The sequence below is a fragment of the Arabidopsis thaliana genome, chromosome 2 (genome assembly GCF_000001735.4).
Source record: "Arabidopsis thaliana chromosome 2, partial sequence".
NCBI lineage: Eukaryota > Viridiplantae > Streptophyta > Magnoliopsida > Brassicales > Brassicaceae > Arabidopsis > Arabidopsis thaliana.
In genome coordinates, this window is record NC_003071.7 from 9,113,899 (window position 1) to 9,131,034 (window position 17,136).

Sequence of the window (17,136 nt, forward strand, 5' to 3'; positions counted from 1 at the left end):
TCATAGGTTTGTTCTGTTTTCTTGAGTCGGGCTTTGGATTCCATCTTCTGTTGTTTTTACCCAATTCCGAAACTGAGGCCATGCTTTGGAAGTATGTAATTGATACCATAGTTATAAATTGTGTATAGATAAACGAGTGTTTAGAAACGATCATTCTTTTGGGCTCCTTGTGCTTGAGAACAGTAGTTCCAACCCGTAAGCAACATTGTTGGACCAGTGTCACTCATTTCAAGAGATGTTTCGTTGCGCTTAAATAGGACAAGGATCAATATCATATTACCCAGACGACTTGCCAGTTAAGAAAAACGAACATCAGAATCAGATAATGTCTGTTTCCAATATTAAAAACCCATCAACGCAAAAGAAACAGAAAAGGTTCTCTTCGGCTGCGGTAACATCTAAGAATCTTTTTCATCAAACACCCATTAGCTAGAAGCCTAGAAGATTTACACGTACAAACCTTGAAACCATTATATGAACGTGGTTGACTATTAAAATTAGAACAGTGTGGCCATGCTTTTCCTCCAGTTTAGTGATCTCCGCGTTGTCGGTAGCGGAGGCGTGAAGCTCAGACCAAACATCTCCTTCATAGCTCTACCTTGCTCCACAAACCTAACCAGTTTCGCTACAACGGCTGCGCTTTCAACCGCATGAGTTATGTCATTGGGTTTACTCCAGAGCTGGTTCGCTAGCTGCAACCGCCGACGTTTCGAGTTCACAGCAATCCCAAACTTCTGGTAAAGTCTCTTCCTTTCCTCTCCAGTAAACCTCTTCCCGACAAGCTTGCTTAGCATCCGTCTCTCCCTATGAAGCGCCTTCAGGCTACAGCAAAACCGGAAAAGCAGTTAACAAAACATTAGTTGTTTGCTGCGGATACAAATGCAAACGCTAAAAGTACTTACCTTGAAGCTATTGTGAGTGTCTGTCCTCTTTCAAAGGCATGGTTTCCTTGAGAGAAACTTTCTTTCATAAAGGAGAGTCTTCTTAGCTCTACTCCGATGTATATCGAATCCGCTTGATCTCCCGTGAAGAGCAAGAAGAAGTACGTTCTATGCACCAACGAGACATGACATGTCTGCCACAGCCCCAGAATTTGTTCTCTCTGTCTCTCGAATTCCTCCGACCAGTTTGTCATTGTCCCAGACACCTCTTCCTCCATAGCATCCACACCAATGTCCTTCCTCATTTTCCCTGAATTCTCCGGATCCGAAACCTGAATACAAAGCTCCACATAAGAAGTTGCACCTTTTGTAGCAAAAGATATATATATCGAGAGTGTTTTTAACGGTTTTTACCATCTCCTTCAGCCCTTCAACAAATGACCGTATGCTGGTGATACCTCCCTCTTCTCCCACCAACGGTGTTCCAATGCTGTGAGCCTCAGTTGAATCACTTCCACGAGAAGTCATTGAATCGTTCCTCAACAATTTCCCACCAGAACCAAACTCCAAATCAGGAAACGCAAATCCATGACCCTCCGGTCTTCCACGGTAGTCTGTCTCCAGGGCATCAGGAGGAGTGCTTGTGCCTGTCATGGTATCTCCACGGCTCCAACTCTTCCTCCTCCTGACACTTCTAACACTTGACGGGATCCTGTGTTGAGCACTACCTGTTTCACCGTTTGCCTCTGCATTGTGTCCCAAAAGTGTTTCTGCGTCTGTCCTTTCTTCACTGTCGTTATTAATGTCTCTGGTCGATTCTTCCATCTCAATGCATTGTACCTCTTTGCAGTATTCTTCTGATTGATCTCCTGAATGCCTGGGCGACATTTCCTCCTCCAGATCATCATCAGAGTGAGACCTAACATGAGCTCTTGCAGTCGACAGAGGCGTTGACGTCCCATCTGATATGAAACTGGTCCTGTCTGGATCAACCACGCCTGATATCTCTGACACTGAACCATCCTCCCACTTGTTGGTACGGTTACGGAAATGCGGAGTTCCAGCCTTTTAAGGAAAAAAACAAACAAACAAATGGTTAGCTAAAACTGCTATCGAAATATAAAAGATTATTGGATAAACTGTCATTGAACTGAGATACCTTCGAAGACGCATCGTGTTCCACCATCTTCATAAAATCTTCAAGCCGAGATTGAGCAATATCCCGCTGTTTTGTCATTTCTGCAAGCTGCTTCTCCATCTGCACGACATCAAAGCTTGATCAGAATAAATCCAACTAAACAAAAATCAACCAACTCATGCCAAAAGATCTGTGGAAACAACTTCTGGGTTTTCCCAAAAGCACAAACCTTTTGTATCTGAAGATCTTTCTTTCTCAGTGTCACCCCACAATCGCAGCTTGAGGTTGCAGGTGCTGGGTTTCTCAGCTCGCTCTCGAGCCTGGCTAGCTCACGCTGTAGTTGCTTCACCAAAGCCTTGTCTGACATAACAACATTGATCTGTGCTTTCGTGGTGACTTCCTTGGCACAGCAAGCAAACAAGAGAGTGTTTCTAGTCTGCTCCACATGACTCCTCGCTGGACTCAGCGTGCAGACTATGGCGGTTCTGGCATTGCCCCCCAAGCACGGCTGAAGAATGCGTGTGAGTTTGGAGTCTCTATAGTTGATGTGTCCTTGTCTTCCGTTGCTACATCATGTTGACAGTCTTTATATTAATGCACATTAAGTTTCAGAAAGACAAATATAGATGCTTGTAAAGTCCCAATTTTGTTTTGTCAAAATGCTAAAAATAGTATGGTTTTAGTGTCAGCCAAAGTATCACTTCCACACCTGAGTTTGCGTATCACTGTTCCTAGAGTCAGCAAGCTTCGATTGATATGACAACCCTCCTTAAGTCTTGCACCAGCTGATAAGGCCTGCGATGCACGCTCGCTCCCCGCCAAATCAATAAAATTCTGTACATAAGAAACAATGAGTACAAACAAGATGATTGGCAAAGCTTATAACCTTAACACCCAAAAGAAGATAAAGCAGATGAGTACATACCACACTCGCCATGAGAGTGGTTGAGTTTTCCTTGCCTAAGAACTCACGAGCAGAGCTTTCAACTGTCTACACAATGTTAACAATTTAGATAAGGCACTGAGCAAAAAAAGAAAGGAAAATCTTTGTGCCTTAGATCCAGTGATAGAAAAGAGCTTTACTAGTTTGATAATTTGATGAGATCTTGAACTTCTCTCATTTAGTGAAGTTTCACCAATCTTCCGCTGTGCTGCAATAAGAAAATCAAGAAGTAAAGAAACATGATGAGAGATATTTCTAAGACAACATTTTATACAGAATAACCTGAGTTGCAAATCCTGAGCAAGCTCCATAACTATCAGCTCGTTGTAGTAACAGAAAATAGGTTGACTATTTGAGATTATTACCTTCACAAACTGAGATAAGTTCCTTCAAATGGTTCCAATCTCTCAGCGTTTCCTCTGTGGCTTTTTCAACGGCGGCCCCTTTCTAAATGGAAGAAGAAGAAAAACACGAGAAGAGAGTCACACAACATTATTAACAAAAAGAACTCGCAGTAAGGAGAGAAAAAAAAATCTTTCACCTCAGGGTCATCTCGTAGCCTCAGTGGTGTACTATCTGGGCTGAGAAGATCGCGGATGGCCTCATTGTAGATCTCTATAGCCGAAAATTTCACAACAAATGCCCTATCTTCATGCTGCAGTGTCCAGTCCAATTAGTGAAAAGAGGAATACATATCAAAGTAGTATGCGAGAAAATCAGCCTTAATTTTTGGCAGTACCTTAAATATATAATCAAATATGTCAGCCACAGCAAACTCAGTTATACCAGACATGGTGTATGTCTTTCCACTGCTCGTCTGACCATACGCGAAAATACTAGCTGGGAAACAATAAGTATTGAATCACTTGGCTATCCACGCCATTGATGTCTACGTCATTACAACATTAAAGGAAACTTACAGTTAATTCCTTTGACCACCGAGAGAGCAACTTCCTTGGGGCCATCTTCGTAAACTTGTCTGGTTGGGCATTCACCTCGGTACACTCTATCTGTCACCAAAATGTCAAAAGAGAAATGGGTATCTAAATCAACTCATGGATGCGGTGTACAAGTGTGAAATATACAGGGACAAGGCCAGGTAGATTTAAATTTATAGAAGAGGATAGAACAGTTCAAAGAAACCAATAATTGAAGTTGATTTAAGCACATAGAAGAAATTTGAACTCAAAACACCATTATTGCGATTCTTACCAAATGAGTATGCAGAAGGAAAAGTTGAGCCCTCACGCAACGTGTTTCTGTACAATACGGTGGTGTCGTTGATGCATTCCCAGTCCGCAGCTTCATTAGCCAAGATCTCTTTCTCGTTCAGAGGTCTCAGTCTCACCAGAACCAATATCTTCTCTTCCCGGGCAACATGCACCTGTGTCTTCTCCATTTTCTTCAGCTCTTCTCCAGCAATCGCTCCCATTGCTCACTGGTCAAATCACAATGATGCACAATGAGCTCATTTCATTCATATTTTAAGGAATGTTGAAAGCTATCAAGAACAGAATAGATCTGAGGAGAGACCAAAAGAGTACTTACTTTCCAACTAACACAACCATAAAGAAATGATAAAGCTCAGAAATCTCAACTTACCAAACCAAAAACAAGAAACATGCCTAAAAAATCTCTTAGTAGTGTTCCTTAAAAACAGAGGAAACTTGAACAGTTCAACAAAGCAAGCTCATAGTACGTATGTCGATTACACTGTATTTAAACACTAGAATTAAGAATTTCTTCAACACACTGCTTAAACAGAAAGAAAAAGAAACCGAAAGAGAGATGACTTATTACTTATTAATAGGGAGGGATGTTGTAATTAGAATAACAAAAGAGAGCTTACTTAGAAGGTGATCAACCTTTAAACTGAAGAACAAACAACAAAAAGACTACCGACTTTTTTTTATCTTTAGTGGTCACCCACTAACTATGCTTGAAAACGAAGTCATGTATCATCAATCTAAAGTTTCTTTAAAGAAAATATAAGTAACAAAAGGACCCACAAAACCATACCTTCTCTGTTTAAACGTATCTCTATATTATAATGGCAAAGAAAGAACTGAAAAAGAAAAAGTTATCATCATATTCAAAGTACTTTGATTGTAATCTTACACACGCAAAAGCAGACAGAACAAAAAAAAAAGAGAAAGGAATTTAATATATAGAAGTTGTTGTATACTCATAAGTCTTTCTCAACAGCGCACTTGAGTTAATCATAATAATGAAACAAAGGAAAAACAAAAGTCTAAGTTAACATAAAAAGAAATCATGACTAATTCAATATAATAATAGATTTTGACTTGAATGCAAAATACCCCACATCTTGATAACTAAGAAACTCTAAATCTTCTCTTGTTCATGTACAATGTGTACAATATTTTGTGTGTTAGATGTTGAATATGAGTGAGAGAGGCTTTATACCTTGTGAGATATGTTGTCTTCTTCCTCAAAGTGATTCTTCAGAAGCTCCTCTAATCTGAAACATCCACCACAGATATCAGCATTAAAACACACACAAGACTGATTTTGAAAGTGGAATAGGAAATATAATAAACCCTAGATAGAAATTTCTGAATCTATAAAGCGCATCCAAATAAAAACGCCAAGTGTTCTCCACTAAAATTTCCAAAAATAGCAATCTCGATCTAAAAAATAGGGAACACTTGACCCAAAATAATTCCTAGAATCAAGCTGGTCAAAAAAATCAGATAAAGAAACAACACTTCACCCAAATTAAGAAAATCAGAAATCAGAGGAGAAATTTGAGAAATCAAGGTCTCTCTATCTAATCTATGAAACAGTGGAATCGGAAGCTCAAAGAAGAACCCAGGATCTCTATCACACATTACACATAGTGCGAAAAATCCGGAGAGAAAGAGAGAGAATCACAGTACATTACCTTCTTCGTCTTCGTCTAGTTACTCCATCATCATGCTGCTGCTTCGTCGTCGTCGTCGTCTATATCTGGAAATTGGCCAATGGCTCTCTCAGTGTGAAGGAGGAGGGACCAATGGGCATTGATTTGGTCCCGCAAATCTCGTAGCGAAGCGCCTCTTCTCTCTCTCTCTCCTTTGTATTTGTTGAACCGAGAGAATGCGGTGGAAGGAAGATACCTTTTGAAATACCTAAATTACCCCTGGGAACGTTGTCGGGTATCTGAGAAAGCCCTGCCACGTTGGCTTTTCGGTTTTTTAAATTTATTGCGATAATTCTTCTCAGTTACGCCTTTGACACGTGGCAAGAGGACCGCTCCTTTATAGCCGTTGAAAGGTACGGAGCCCAAGTGTTTCTAAACTCTCTCATCCATCCAGAGGCTCTCGAATAAATTAAAATAAAAATAACATTTTATTTTACAACTTCAGCTTTATTTTACAACCTTTTTTGCTCATGCACTGACATAGCATTTTACCAAACAAACGTGAAATTAGTTAAATAGCGAAATTCACGGATCACTTTTTTAGTTTTGTCGGTCCACTTATTATAGAAACTAGAAAGTATATAATAAAATAAACAAGGAAGAAAAAATGAAGTCAAAAGTCATTAACCATGATTCTATAACCTCTCATTTTTTTCCCACAAGTCATAAACCCTAATCAACTGTAATTAATGCTCCATGTGCTAAATAGTAACATAACTAACATTCCTATTTTATCAGCAAGCCCAATTTACATATTAATAACACATTTTTACAATTAGCCTCTTGAAAACAATGTACAAAAAGTAAATTGGTAACATGTCTACATAAAAATTTAGTCCTTAGATTCAATGTTTTTTTTACCTAAACCGTTAAATTTAGATCCAATGTATAATTGGTAACATTTACGTAAACTTTGACCTGAAATCTCATGGTCTAAGTTGGTAAGTGAGAACAAAAAAGTGACTAATTTGCTGGTAAAAAAAAAAAAAAACTGTCATCCTCGTGCAGTCATGCCCATAGTTTTTGGATATCACAAAAGCCTGACACGAATACTATCGAAGAAAAGAAAAAATTACGCTTAAATCTTCAATGGCCTCACACATAAAGCCCATTATACTAATACTTGCTCAGTACTCATTGATTTGTTTTATGGGCTTAAAATTTTGTATTCTTGAAATTTTGTACACGAGTATGAATCAGACCAACTTCTGTTATATACTTATATAGTTTCAATTTTAAGAATATAGTTTCTACTAAGTACTAACAAAGTAACAATGTTTTAGAAAACCTAACTCTAAAAAATATTGTTTGGCTGACCAAATTGCTAGCATTTAGTGGTATTTATTGATGAAAACAATATTGCAAAATTAGGAGGAAAACGATATAGATATGTGGTTGCTTATACTTTTTACATAGAAACAAAGAAAAAAAACTGATAAGAAGAGAGCCAAAACTAATAAATGCAAATGGTCAATCAAGGTCTAAAAAAATCTATTGAACCCTCTATAAATATCTAAAGATCATTGATTGGACCGACGCAGAAACATTTTCAGAATACTGGAATTGAGATTTTTGTCCAAAATTGAATATTTGGGACATAGTAGGAAAGAAAAAAAAACGAAAACAAACCTACTAGGAAACGATAATTACTTCTTGACCACCAGTTTCAGTGGCTGTTGATAGTTTTGACCCTACCATTTCTGTTTTCCATTCTCGTGTGGCTCTTATATTTCCTTGTTGTTGTATTTTGTCACTATTATTACTAAAACTAGCCTATCGTAAAAGACACCATTTCTGTTACACCAATGATAAATAACGTGGAATTGATTACAAATTACCAAAAATACAAACATTTCCGTGGACGAGATTAGACGAACTCGAACATTCTACAAACTTTGACAAAAGGAAGGAAACATCACTTACAAAGTCATTTGTCTAATATAGTTTCTACTTTACCATTGGGTCCCTAGACTCTGAACCTAAGTTCGATTCCAATATATAGATATGACTTTTCAGTTATGTAACAACATGCATTTGAATCAAATATCAGGCTTTCTCTTTGGATTTTCTTCTGAATCAACGAGTACCATTTGGTAACCTTGCCTATACGGCTATACATGTAATAATCGTACATGCATGGTAAGTTTATGTAAAAATGAATACAATTTCTTTACTGTGGAAGTATTGCCTAAAGTGTCATAAAGACTCTAATCCAAAGAGAAGGTCTCAGCTTGTGAAAGAAACGAAGTCACGAGAGGCGCACGTGCTTTGTCATACAGCTCATCAAAGCTAGAGACGTAATTAACCTCTTGCCAATGGTTCAACCATTTTGTCTCTTTGTCTCTGCATTTGAAACAGAGTACGGAAGAAGAGAGAGGAGCGTGGCGGTGAGTAGAGTTGTATAAAGGAGAAGATAAGTGAGACATTAGGGTTAAGAGAGTAAGTGCAAGAGAGGCAGCTGAAAGTTTATTCAGTCTTGTTTCTAAGGGTTTGTGTAACCAAGGCTTTCTAGTGGATTTCCGGGTAATCTCGGTCCAGACGTAGCGTTCATCACTGAACGTGAACTGGGTTAACATTTGCTTGTGTCTGTTTTACTTTCTTTGTCTAAACACACGAGTGATCGAACAAAGAGAGATTTAGTGAGAGCTTCCGCATAAAACAGTTAAAGATTCAAGCTTTTTTTTTTTACATCAACAAATTGGTATCAGAGCCAGGTTGAGTTTAAAGGTTGAAGAAAGGTTTGAACTTTATAAAGTTTGAAGCTTTGGTGATAAAGCAGGTTCAGACTTCATAAAGGTTGAAGCTTTGGTGTTAAAGCTTTGAACTTTCTTACTAATCATGACTTCTGGGCATTCGGAGGTGGAAAAGTTGGATGGAGAAGGAGATTACGTCCTTTGGAAAGAAAAGTTGCTTGCTCACATAGAGTTGCTGGGTTTGTTAGAAGGGCTCGAAGAAGACGAAGCCATTGAGGAAGAAGAGTCAACAGCTGAAACTGATTCTTTGCTAACAAAAACAGAAGACAAAGTCCTAAAGGAGAAGAGAGGAAAAGCTAGATCTACAGTCATACTGAGTCTAGGAAATCACGTTCTAAGGAAGGTCATAAAGGAGAAGACTGCTGCAGGTATGATCAGAGTGTTAGACAAGCTGTTCATGGCTAAATCTTTACCAAATAGGATTTATTTAAAGCAAAGGCTTTATGGGTATAAGATGTCTGATAGCATGACTATTGAAGAGAACGTGAATGATTTCTTTAAGTTGATTTCTGATCTGGAGAATGTTAAAGTTTCTGTACCGGACGAAGACCAAGCCATTGTTCTGCTTATGTCATTACCTAAGCAGTTTGATCAGCTCAAAGATACTTTGAAGTACGGCAAAACCACTCTTGCTCTTGATGAGATCACAGGAGCAATCAGATCTAAGGTATTAGAGCTTGGAGCCAGTGGAAAAATGCTCAAGAACAGCTCTGACGCTCTGTTTGTTCAAGACAGAGGAAGATCTGAGAAACGAGACAAGAGTAGTGAAAGAAACAAGAGTCAAAGCAGATCAAAGTCAAGGGAAAAGAAGGTGTGTTGGGTTTGTGGCAAGGAAGGACATTTTAAGAAACAATGTTATGTCTGGAAAGAAAAGAACAAGAAAGGAAACAACTCAGAGAAGGGAGAATCCTCTAATGTCATAGGACAAGCTGCAGATGCTGCTGCTTTAGCAGTAAGAGAAGAGTCGAATGCAGACAATCAAGAAGTTGACAACGAGTGGATAATGGACACAGGGTGCTCATTTCATATGACACCAAGAAGGGACTGGTTTGTTGAGTTTGATGAGTCACAAACCGGAAGAGTGAAGATGGCAAATCAAACATATTCTGAGATCAAAGGCATTGGAAGCATAAGGATTCAGAATGATGATAATACAACCGTTCTTCTCAAGAATGTGAGATATGTCCCAAGTATGTCCAAGAACTTGATCTCGATGGGAACATTAGAAGATCAAGGTTGCTGGTTCCAGTCTAAGGCTGGGACATTAAAGGTTGTCAAAGGCTGCATGACACTACTTAAAGGAAAGAAAGTTGGTACTTTGTACCTCTTGCAAGGAGTTGTTGTAACAGGAAATGCAAACGCAGTTACAAGCTCAAAAGATGAATCAAAGATATGGCACAGCAGATTATGCCATATGAGTCAGAGAAATATTGATGTGTTGATCAAGAAAGGATGCCTTCAAGCTGAAAAGATAAATGGTCTCGAGTTTTGTGAAGACTGTGTGTACGGGAAAACACATAGAGTTGGTTTTGGGTCTGCAAAACATGTCACAAGAGAGAAACTTGAGTACATTCACTCGGATCTTTGGGGAGCGCCATCAGTACCAAACTCACTAGGTAATTGTCAGTACTTTATCACGTTTATTGATGACCTTACAAGAAAAGTATGGATTTATTTTCTGAAGAAGAAAGAACATTTCTTCTCTTGTATGTTGATGATATGTTGATCATATCAAAGAACAAGGAAACAGTCAAGGAATTAAAGGAAAGACTGAGTTCAGAGTTTGAAATGAAGGATTTGGGGCCTGCAAGGAAAATTCTGGGAATGGAGATAACAAGAAACCGAGAAGAAAATATTTTGGAGTTATCTCAGAGAAGTTATCTGCAAAAGGTGTTAAAGACATTCAGAATGGATGAATGCAAGCCTGTTAAAACACCATTGGCACCACATATGAAGTTTGTAGCAGCAACAGAGACTGAAGCAGAGGAGCAAGCTGATCAAATGAAGTCTATACCTTATGCAAATGCAGTGGGAAGCATAATGTATTCTATGATCGGGTCAAGGCCTGACCTTGCTCATCCTGTTGGAGTCATAAGTAGGTTTATGAGTAAACCATTGATGAATCATTGGCTAGGTGTGAAATGGGTTCTCCGTTACATTAAGGGGTCTATTGATTCAAGGCTGCAGTACAAGAGAGAAGGTGATTTTGTGGTGACAGGGTACTGTGATTCAGATCACTCTGGAGATCGTGATCGAAGTAGATCGACCACAGGGTACACATTCACTGTAGGAGGGAACATAGTAAGCTGGAGGTCATGCTTGCAGCCAGTTGTTGCACTGTCATCAACAGAGGCTGAGTATATAGCCTTAACAGAGGCTGCAAAAGAAGCATATTGGCTAAAAGACTTGATGAATGAGCTGGGATTTAAACAAGGAGCGGTAGATATCCATTGTGATTCTCAGAGTGCTATAGCTTTAGCAAAGAATGCAGTTCATCATGAAAGGACAAAGCATATCCAGAGAAGGTTTCATTACATCAGAGATGCAATCACTGATGGAGAAGTGAAAGTGCTGAAAATATCCACAGTTCATAATCCATCGGATATTTTCACAAAGGTGGTACCGGTTAACAAGTTCCTGAGCGCGTTGAAGAAGCTCAGGGTTACAAGTGCCTGATAAGGGATCATGGTCCGAGATGGAAATCAAGTTACACTAGAAGGGAAGCAAAGGAAAGGTTGACACTAAGGCAAGGTGAAGTTTTGTGGAAGTATTGCCTAAAGTGTCATAAAGACTCTAATCCAAAGAGAAGGTCTCAGCTTGTGAAAGAAACGAAGTCACGAGAGGCGCACGTGCTTTGTCATACAGCTCATCAAGGCTAGAGACGTAATTAACCTCTTGCCAATGGTTCAACCATTTTGTCTCTTTGTCTCTGCATTTGAAACAGAGTACGGAAGAAGAGAGAGGAGCGTGGCGGTGAGTAGAGTTGTATAAAGGAGAAGATAAGTGAGACATTAGGGTTAAGAGAGTAAGTGCAAGAGAGGCAGCTGAAAGTTTATTCAGTCTTGTTTCTAAGGGTTTGTGTAACCAAGGCTTTCTAGTGGATTTCCGGGTAATCTCGGTCCAGACGTAGCGTTCATCACTGAACGTGAACTGGGTTAACATTTGCTTGTGTCTGTTTTACTTTCTTTGTCTAAACACACGAGTGATCGAACAAAGAGAGATTTAGTGAGAGCTTCCGCATAAAACAGTTAAAGATTCAAGCTTTTTTTTTTTACATCAACATTTACTAATAAAAATGTATAGTTGAATTTTCAATATTATATGCTCCAATTGATACTTCAGAATGTGTTAAGATTTTCAGCTTAGCAAAAGTACACAAAAACTATAGTAGAATAGTTCAAAAAAAATTACAATAACAATTAATGATAAATTTTGAGACCATTTTTGACACTGCAATTTCCTTTTAAAATAATTAATAACAAATTAACAATCAAAATGGTGTATACACTCACCTACCATTCAAACCCATAATTTCATATAGAACATATTCCTAAAAATGTGAAAAAATTTTAAAAGATTAAAAAATATTTGACAAAGAGTCAAATACAAAAAAAAAAAAAAAAAATCCTATCTATGTTTAATTTTGGCCATCAGAAGGGAAATCAAATAAAGGGGAGATAGAGCGAGTATACATATACAAGCTACTCGCAGCGTCTGCAAATTCATCTATCCATCATATTTCTCTGCTGCTCTCTGCTTTCTTCTTCTTCTTCTTCTTCTTCTTCTTCTTCTTCTTCTTCTTCTTAGTTTGATTCAAAAAATCTCCTTCCTCTTCTTACTTTATCTCGTATTATCCATTAATCCTAAACCCTTTAGTCTCTCCATCTTCCGCTTCAACAATCAGAATTTGGGTTTGGCGAAAGATGCTAACTTTGAAAGTGAGACTAATCGTTTGAGTAAAAAACATGCGAATTTTGTGTGATGCTTGTGAGAGCGCCGCCGCTATCGTCTTTTGCGCCGCCGACGAAGCTGCCCTCTGTTGCTCCTGCGACGAAAAAGTAACCACCTTTACCTGAAAAAAATCTCATTTTTCTTAAAGTAACACTTTTATCTCAACAAATGCAAAAATTTGGAATTTTTGAGACAATATCTAGTTGAAGTGCTAAATTTATAGATTTTGAGGTTATTATAACTCGAACATGGCCAAAGTAGTACCAAAAGTTGTGTTTTGATTGTTAAAGAAACATTCTAGTGATTTTAGCTTGTCATAATTTGAACTTTGCATATAGCAGTTCTCTGGTGATACACTTTATTTACAGTTACAGTCACTCTATTGAAGCTGGAAGAGCTATGAGACTTTTTGTTATCTGCAATGGCTTTGATTGAGGACGTGGTTAGATATAAGTTATAAGAAAGAAACATTTTTGTTTGTGTGTTTAGGTTCATAAGTGCAACAAGCTGGCTAGTCGGCATCTTCGTGTAGGCTTAGCTGATCCGAGTAATGCACCAAGCTGTGACATATGCGAAAATGCACCCGGTATTGATATGATTCCTCTTTCTTTAGTGTATAAGAGGAAGCGGAAGTTTCAGTTTTTGACATGTTTGTTTTGTTGTTGATCGATGAACAGCATTCTTTTACTGTGAGATAGATGGTAGTTCCCTTTGTCTACAATGTGATATGGTGGTACATGTTGGTGGGAAGAGAACACATAGGCGGTTTCTATTACTGAGACAGAGAATTGAGGTTTGACTTTTGAAAATGCAAGGATCTTGAAGCATTCTTGATTTGTGGTATTGACTGTTCTTTACAATGTTGTGTTCTTGTAGTTTCCAGGCGATAAGCCTAATCATGCTGACCAACTGGGACTACGGTGTCAAAAGGCTTCCTCTGGTCGTGGTCAAGAATCAAATGGGAATGGTGATCATGATCATAATATGATCGATCTTAACTCCAATCCTCAAAGAGTACACGAGCCTGGATCACATAACCAAGTACGTGTATCTTATCTAGATGAACATAATCAATCTTGCCTCAGTGTCTCTAAAGCTGTTTTGTTTGTGTTTCAAGGAGGAGGGTATTGATGTAAATAACGCAAACAATCACGAGCATGAATAGTGATCGCAGATACACAAGATCAAGTAAGAACCTATGCAAGAACAGTATCTTTACAGGGAAATGTCTTATTTTGTTTTGAAGAAATTAGCTTAGAGGAAACAAATATGTTGTTTTCTGAATTTCTTCTCTTTTCCTTTCTTTTGTGAAATGATCAATTAGTGGATAACGATTCTTCAGAGTTATATCTCAAATATATGATTTTCTCTCTTCTCACATTCAGACAAAGCTTTAATAGAAAATAGTAAAATGGTTAGCCATTAAAGGAGATGCCTTCTTGGCTCGGTTTAAGTGATCACCATGAGCCATGACTATTATCTTCTTCTTCTCTCTCTGATTAGTTTTGTTAACTCTGAGTTATAAACATGAGTAATTTGAGAGTCATATGATCTTGAACTGCAATCTCTCATTACTCAAGTCTCAACATACTGTTTCGATGTTTCTCGCTCCATTTTTTTGAACATAAATTGTAATGTCATTTTCCTGCATTAGATGTGATTTTGAGCTCAGAGAGCATAATGTTACTAGTTTCATAACTTGTAAAGACAGAGTTTTTGAGTGATAACAATGATAGAAACAGACTACTAACTCAATTATTAGTAGTAACGAGTAGGTACTAAGATATTAACCATGAAGAAACAAAACTAGTCTCACATGATAACACAGAACTGACTTTTATACCTGAAGAAGAGTATAATAACTCAAATGACCAGAATCAAGCTCAAGTTTTTGAGTTTTGATCTATGGAACCATTATTACAAATAGCTTAGTAGGTGTAGCCTTTTACAAACATACCCTCCTTGGCTTCCTCAGACTCGCCTTCTCCAGTGTATTTCCCGAGCTGAGCCAGCGAATTGGCTTTGGCTCTGGCCAAGAGAATGTCCTGAGCCGCCTTCACGTTCTCTTCCTTGCCTCCCCATGTCTTCAAGCAAGTGTTCTGCAAGGCACGTGCGTAGGAGAAGGACACGTGCCATGGGTTCGGTGCCTGGTTCATTGCGTTCAAGTTCAAGGTCGCCTCCAACTCGGACTGTCCACCAGACAAGAACTGCATACAATAGATAGTTTAACATAAATCTCAAGCATAGTTTCTTCAGCTGCAAAAGTTTACAGTATCAGAGAAAACTTGCCATGATTCCGGGGACAGCAGGAGGGATTCTGTTGCGAAGGAGCTTGAGAGTGTAGGAAGCAACCTGCTCAGGAGTAGCTCTGTCTGTGGCCTCAGCTCCTGGAGTAACCATGCTTGGCTTCAGGAGAATACCTTCGAACATGACGTTGTTCTGAGCGAGGTAGAAGAAGACCTCAGCCCAAACCTTCTCTGCAACGTCGTATGTCCTGTCAATGCCGTGTTCTCCGTCCAACATAATCTCTGGCTCCACAATCGGCACCAGACCGCTGTCCTGTAGAACACAAACTCAAACGCATGAGTATATTCAAGACAGTAATGGAACTCAGAAACAGCGGTGCAGTTAGAAATAGATAGTACTTGAGAAATAGCTGCGTAGCGAGCAAGTCCCCAAGCTGCTTCTTTAACAGCCAAAGCAGAGGGTCCATTTGGAATGCTCACAACAGTACGCCTAATCATACATACATGGAGCTCAATTAAAAAAAGACACCATTTGACAAATATATGATATTGATTCTGCAATCCGAGCATATATTAACGTACCATTTGGCGAAACGAGCACCTTGTTGGTAGTAAGCAGCGGTGCGAGAGGCTAAACCGTCAAGTCCTTGGCACCATGACTCGTCGTAAGACCCAACAAGTGGCACCAAACCCTATTTATATTCATTGGAATCGAACAAATATAAAAAACTAAACCAGAATCTGTTTGTAAACCGGTCAAATCTAAGAATAGACCAAACCGGCATTTTGCTAGTCCAAAACAGACTAACTATTCCAACTCGATAAGAATATACCGGAGCTAAACCGAAATGCATAAACCTAGCTAGGTTTACTACAGTAGTAGTACCTTGTCGACTTTGATGCCAGGGACGATGTTCTGCTCGACGAGAACATCAACCATTTTCTTGCCATCAGTGGTGGATTGGTACAGAGTCTCCTCGAACAGGATAGCTCCGGAGATGTACTGTCCAAGTCCTGGAGCCGACACAAGCAACGTCCTGTAAGCTTGACGGTTAGCCTCCGTGTTCTCTAGCCCAATTGACGCCAAACGCTTTCCACAAGTCGCGTTGGACTCATCCATCGCCATAATTCCGTGTCCCGGAGACGCGATTGTTTTCTGCAACCCATATCTTAATCATTAACCATTGAAATGAAAATGAAAATGATAATGAAATATACTTGGATTATAGAGTTAATTACAGCGGTTTTGACGAGCTCATCGGCGTAAGCAGAAGCGGCTCGGACGGTGAGAGCGGAAGGTGCCACGTGGCTGCGAATAGCTGAGACAGAGGAAGGTTGACGGAGGAGAAGACTCTGTCCCTTAACCCAATCAGATTTCACCGGTGAGGCTTTGAGCATAGTCGCAGTGCTTGACGCCATTGTTGCTAGTACTTGCTTGCTAGTGAGAGCTTAAAACGCTTGTAACGCACTACGATAAACAATCGTGCTTTTCGGTGGTTTGATATATAGAGACTCAAGTGACATACAAAGATTGGATAATTGAGGTTCTCGTGAGCCGGCTGACGAGGATTTGCCACGTGGATGATGATAATATTTTCAGATAAAATGCCAAAAAAGACTAAACCATATGATAAAAACCTCTCAGAATTATAGAATCAAACCATTAAAAAAAATAAAAAAAATTATTTAGCAATCCGAGCATAAGAGAAATCGACAATTCCCAACAAAATTCATCTAAAAAACTATAGATAACAAAAATTACAATGAGAGATTAGTTTGTGAGGTGGTGAGGAGTTCTCACAGGTTTTTAAGGCTGAGGTTATGTTTGGAGATTATCATCAGATATTGTGAAGTCTACATCAACGGTTCAAGGCATGCCATGTCAACTCCCACGTTAATTCTTGTGCCTTATGGCGAAGATGTGGTACTATCATTTCTTAGGTGTACGTTATTCATTCAAAGTAACTTGGAGATATCACATTTATAATGGCGTTCAAACTAGCTATTTGACTAACGGAGACTCTCGAGTTTTAGGGAGAGATTTTCTACACACTCGTGAGAAAAAAATATATTCATTTACTCTTTGAATTTGAATTTGTGATAGATTTCTCTCAATTTTTAGTTGTTTTACGCCTTGGCATAGTTATCTATTACTTCTTTTGATCTCGTTAAATATTTTGTCCGTAACAAGAATATATGTTGTTTCTTATTTTTCTTTCAATACTTGCGAATTGTCTTACATCTTTAAAGTGAATGTGTGTTTTTGTAATGCATCAAAATTGTTTTTTTTTCTTTGTAAAA

The 17,136-nt window shown here is 38.7% G+C and overlaps 3 protein-coding genes and 1 pseudogene across 10 annotated transcripts; 2 read left to right on the forward strand and 2 right to left on the reverse strand.

Moving 5' to 3' along the window:
* Window positions 1–133: 133 nt before the first annotated feature.
* AT2G21300 (ATP binding microtubule motor family protein) lies at window positions 134–6,079 on the reverse strand. 5 transcript variants are annotated; one of them, NM_127702.4, is made up of 15 exons: window positions 5,868–6,079; window positions 5,390–5,444; window positions 4,175–4,400; window positions 3,883–3,972; window positions 3,702–3,802; window positions 3,504–3,617; window positions 3,328–3,409; window positions 3,103–3,170; window positions 2,945–3,010; window positions 2,729–2,853; window positions 2,249–2,585; window positions 2,041–2,139; window positions 1,296–1,946; window positions 903–1,213; window positions 134–822 (listed from the first exon to the last, which is right to left on the reverse strand). In NM_127702.4, exons 3-15 carry the CDS (start codon window positions 4,392–4,394, stop codon window positions 498–500), a joined length of 2,589 nt encoding a protein of 862 aa, NP_179726.2. In that variant the 5' UTR covers window positions 4,395–4,400; window positions 5,390–5,444; window positions 5,868–6,079; the 3' UTR covers window positions 134–497. The 5 variants fall into 5 exon arrangements, with proteins under 5 accessions (NP_179726.2, NP_001324577.1, NP_001324576.1 ...); NM_001036308.2 differs by lacking the exons at window positions 5,390–5,444; window positions 5,868–6,079 and adding exons at window positions 4,565–4,675; window positions 4,763–4,789 and having other exon boundaries at window positions 256–822; NM_001335741.1 differs by lacking the exons at window positions 5,390–5,444; window positions 5,868–6,079 and adding an exon at window positions 4,565–4,759.
* A 2,644-nt stretch (window positions 6,080–8,723) lies between these two features.
* AT2G21310 lies at window positions 8,724–11,314 on the forward strand (annotated as a pseudogene; the record flags this gene model as incomplete). Its single annotated transcript has 1 exon — window positions 8,724–11,314.
* A 1,050-nt stretch (window positions 11,315–12,364) lies between these two features.
* On the forward strand, window positions 12,365–14,089 carry BBX18 (B-box zinc finger family protein). The gene is made up of 5 exons (NM_127704.3): window positions 12,365–12,696; window positions 13,079–13,175; window positions 13,267–13,382; window positions 13,466–13,630; window positions 13,707–14,089. The coding sequence occupies exons 1-5, from the start codon at window positions 12,604–12,606 to the stop codon at window positions 13,752–13,754; spliced, it is 519 nt and encodes a 172-aa protein (NP_565507.1). The 5' UTR covers window positions 12,365–12,603; the 3' UTR covers window positions 13,755–14,089.
* Window positions 14,090–14,223: 134 nt separating this feature from the next.
* FBA1 (fructose-bisphosphate aldolase 1) lies at window positions 14,224–16,721 on the reverse strand. 3 transcript variants are annotated; one of them, NM_001036310.1, is made up of 7 exons: window positions 16,075–16,314; window positions 15,722–15,991; window positions 15,418–15,527; window positions 15,235–15,325; window positions 14,879–15,148; window positions 14,719–14,796; window positions 14,249–14,688 (listed from the first exon to the last, which is right to left on the reverse strand). In NM_001036310.1, exons 1-7 carry the CDS (start codon window positions 16,252–16,254, stop codon window positions 14,518–14,520), a joined length of 1,170 nt encoding a protein of 389 aa, NP_001031387.1. In that variant the 5' UTR covers window positions 16,255–16,314; the 3' UTR covers window positions 14,249–14,517. The 3 variants fall into 3 exon arrangements, with proteins under 3 accessions (NP_565508.1, NP_001031387.1, NP_001031386.1); NM_127705.4 differs by having other exon boundaries at window positions 14,224–14,796; window positions 16,075–16,721; NM_001036309.2 differs by having other exon boundaries at window positions 14,249–15,148; window positions 16,075–16,342.
* Window positions 16,722–17,136: the final 415 nt, after the last annotated feature.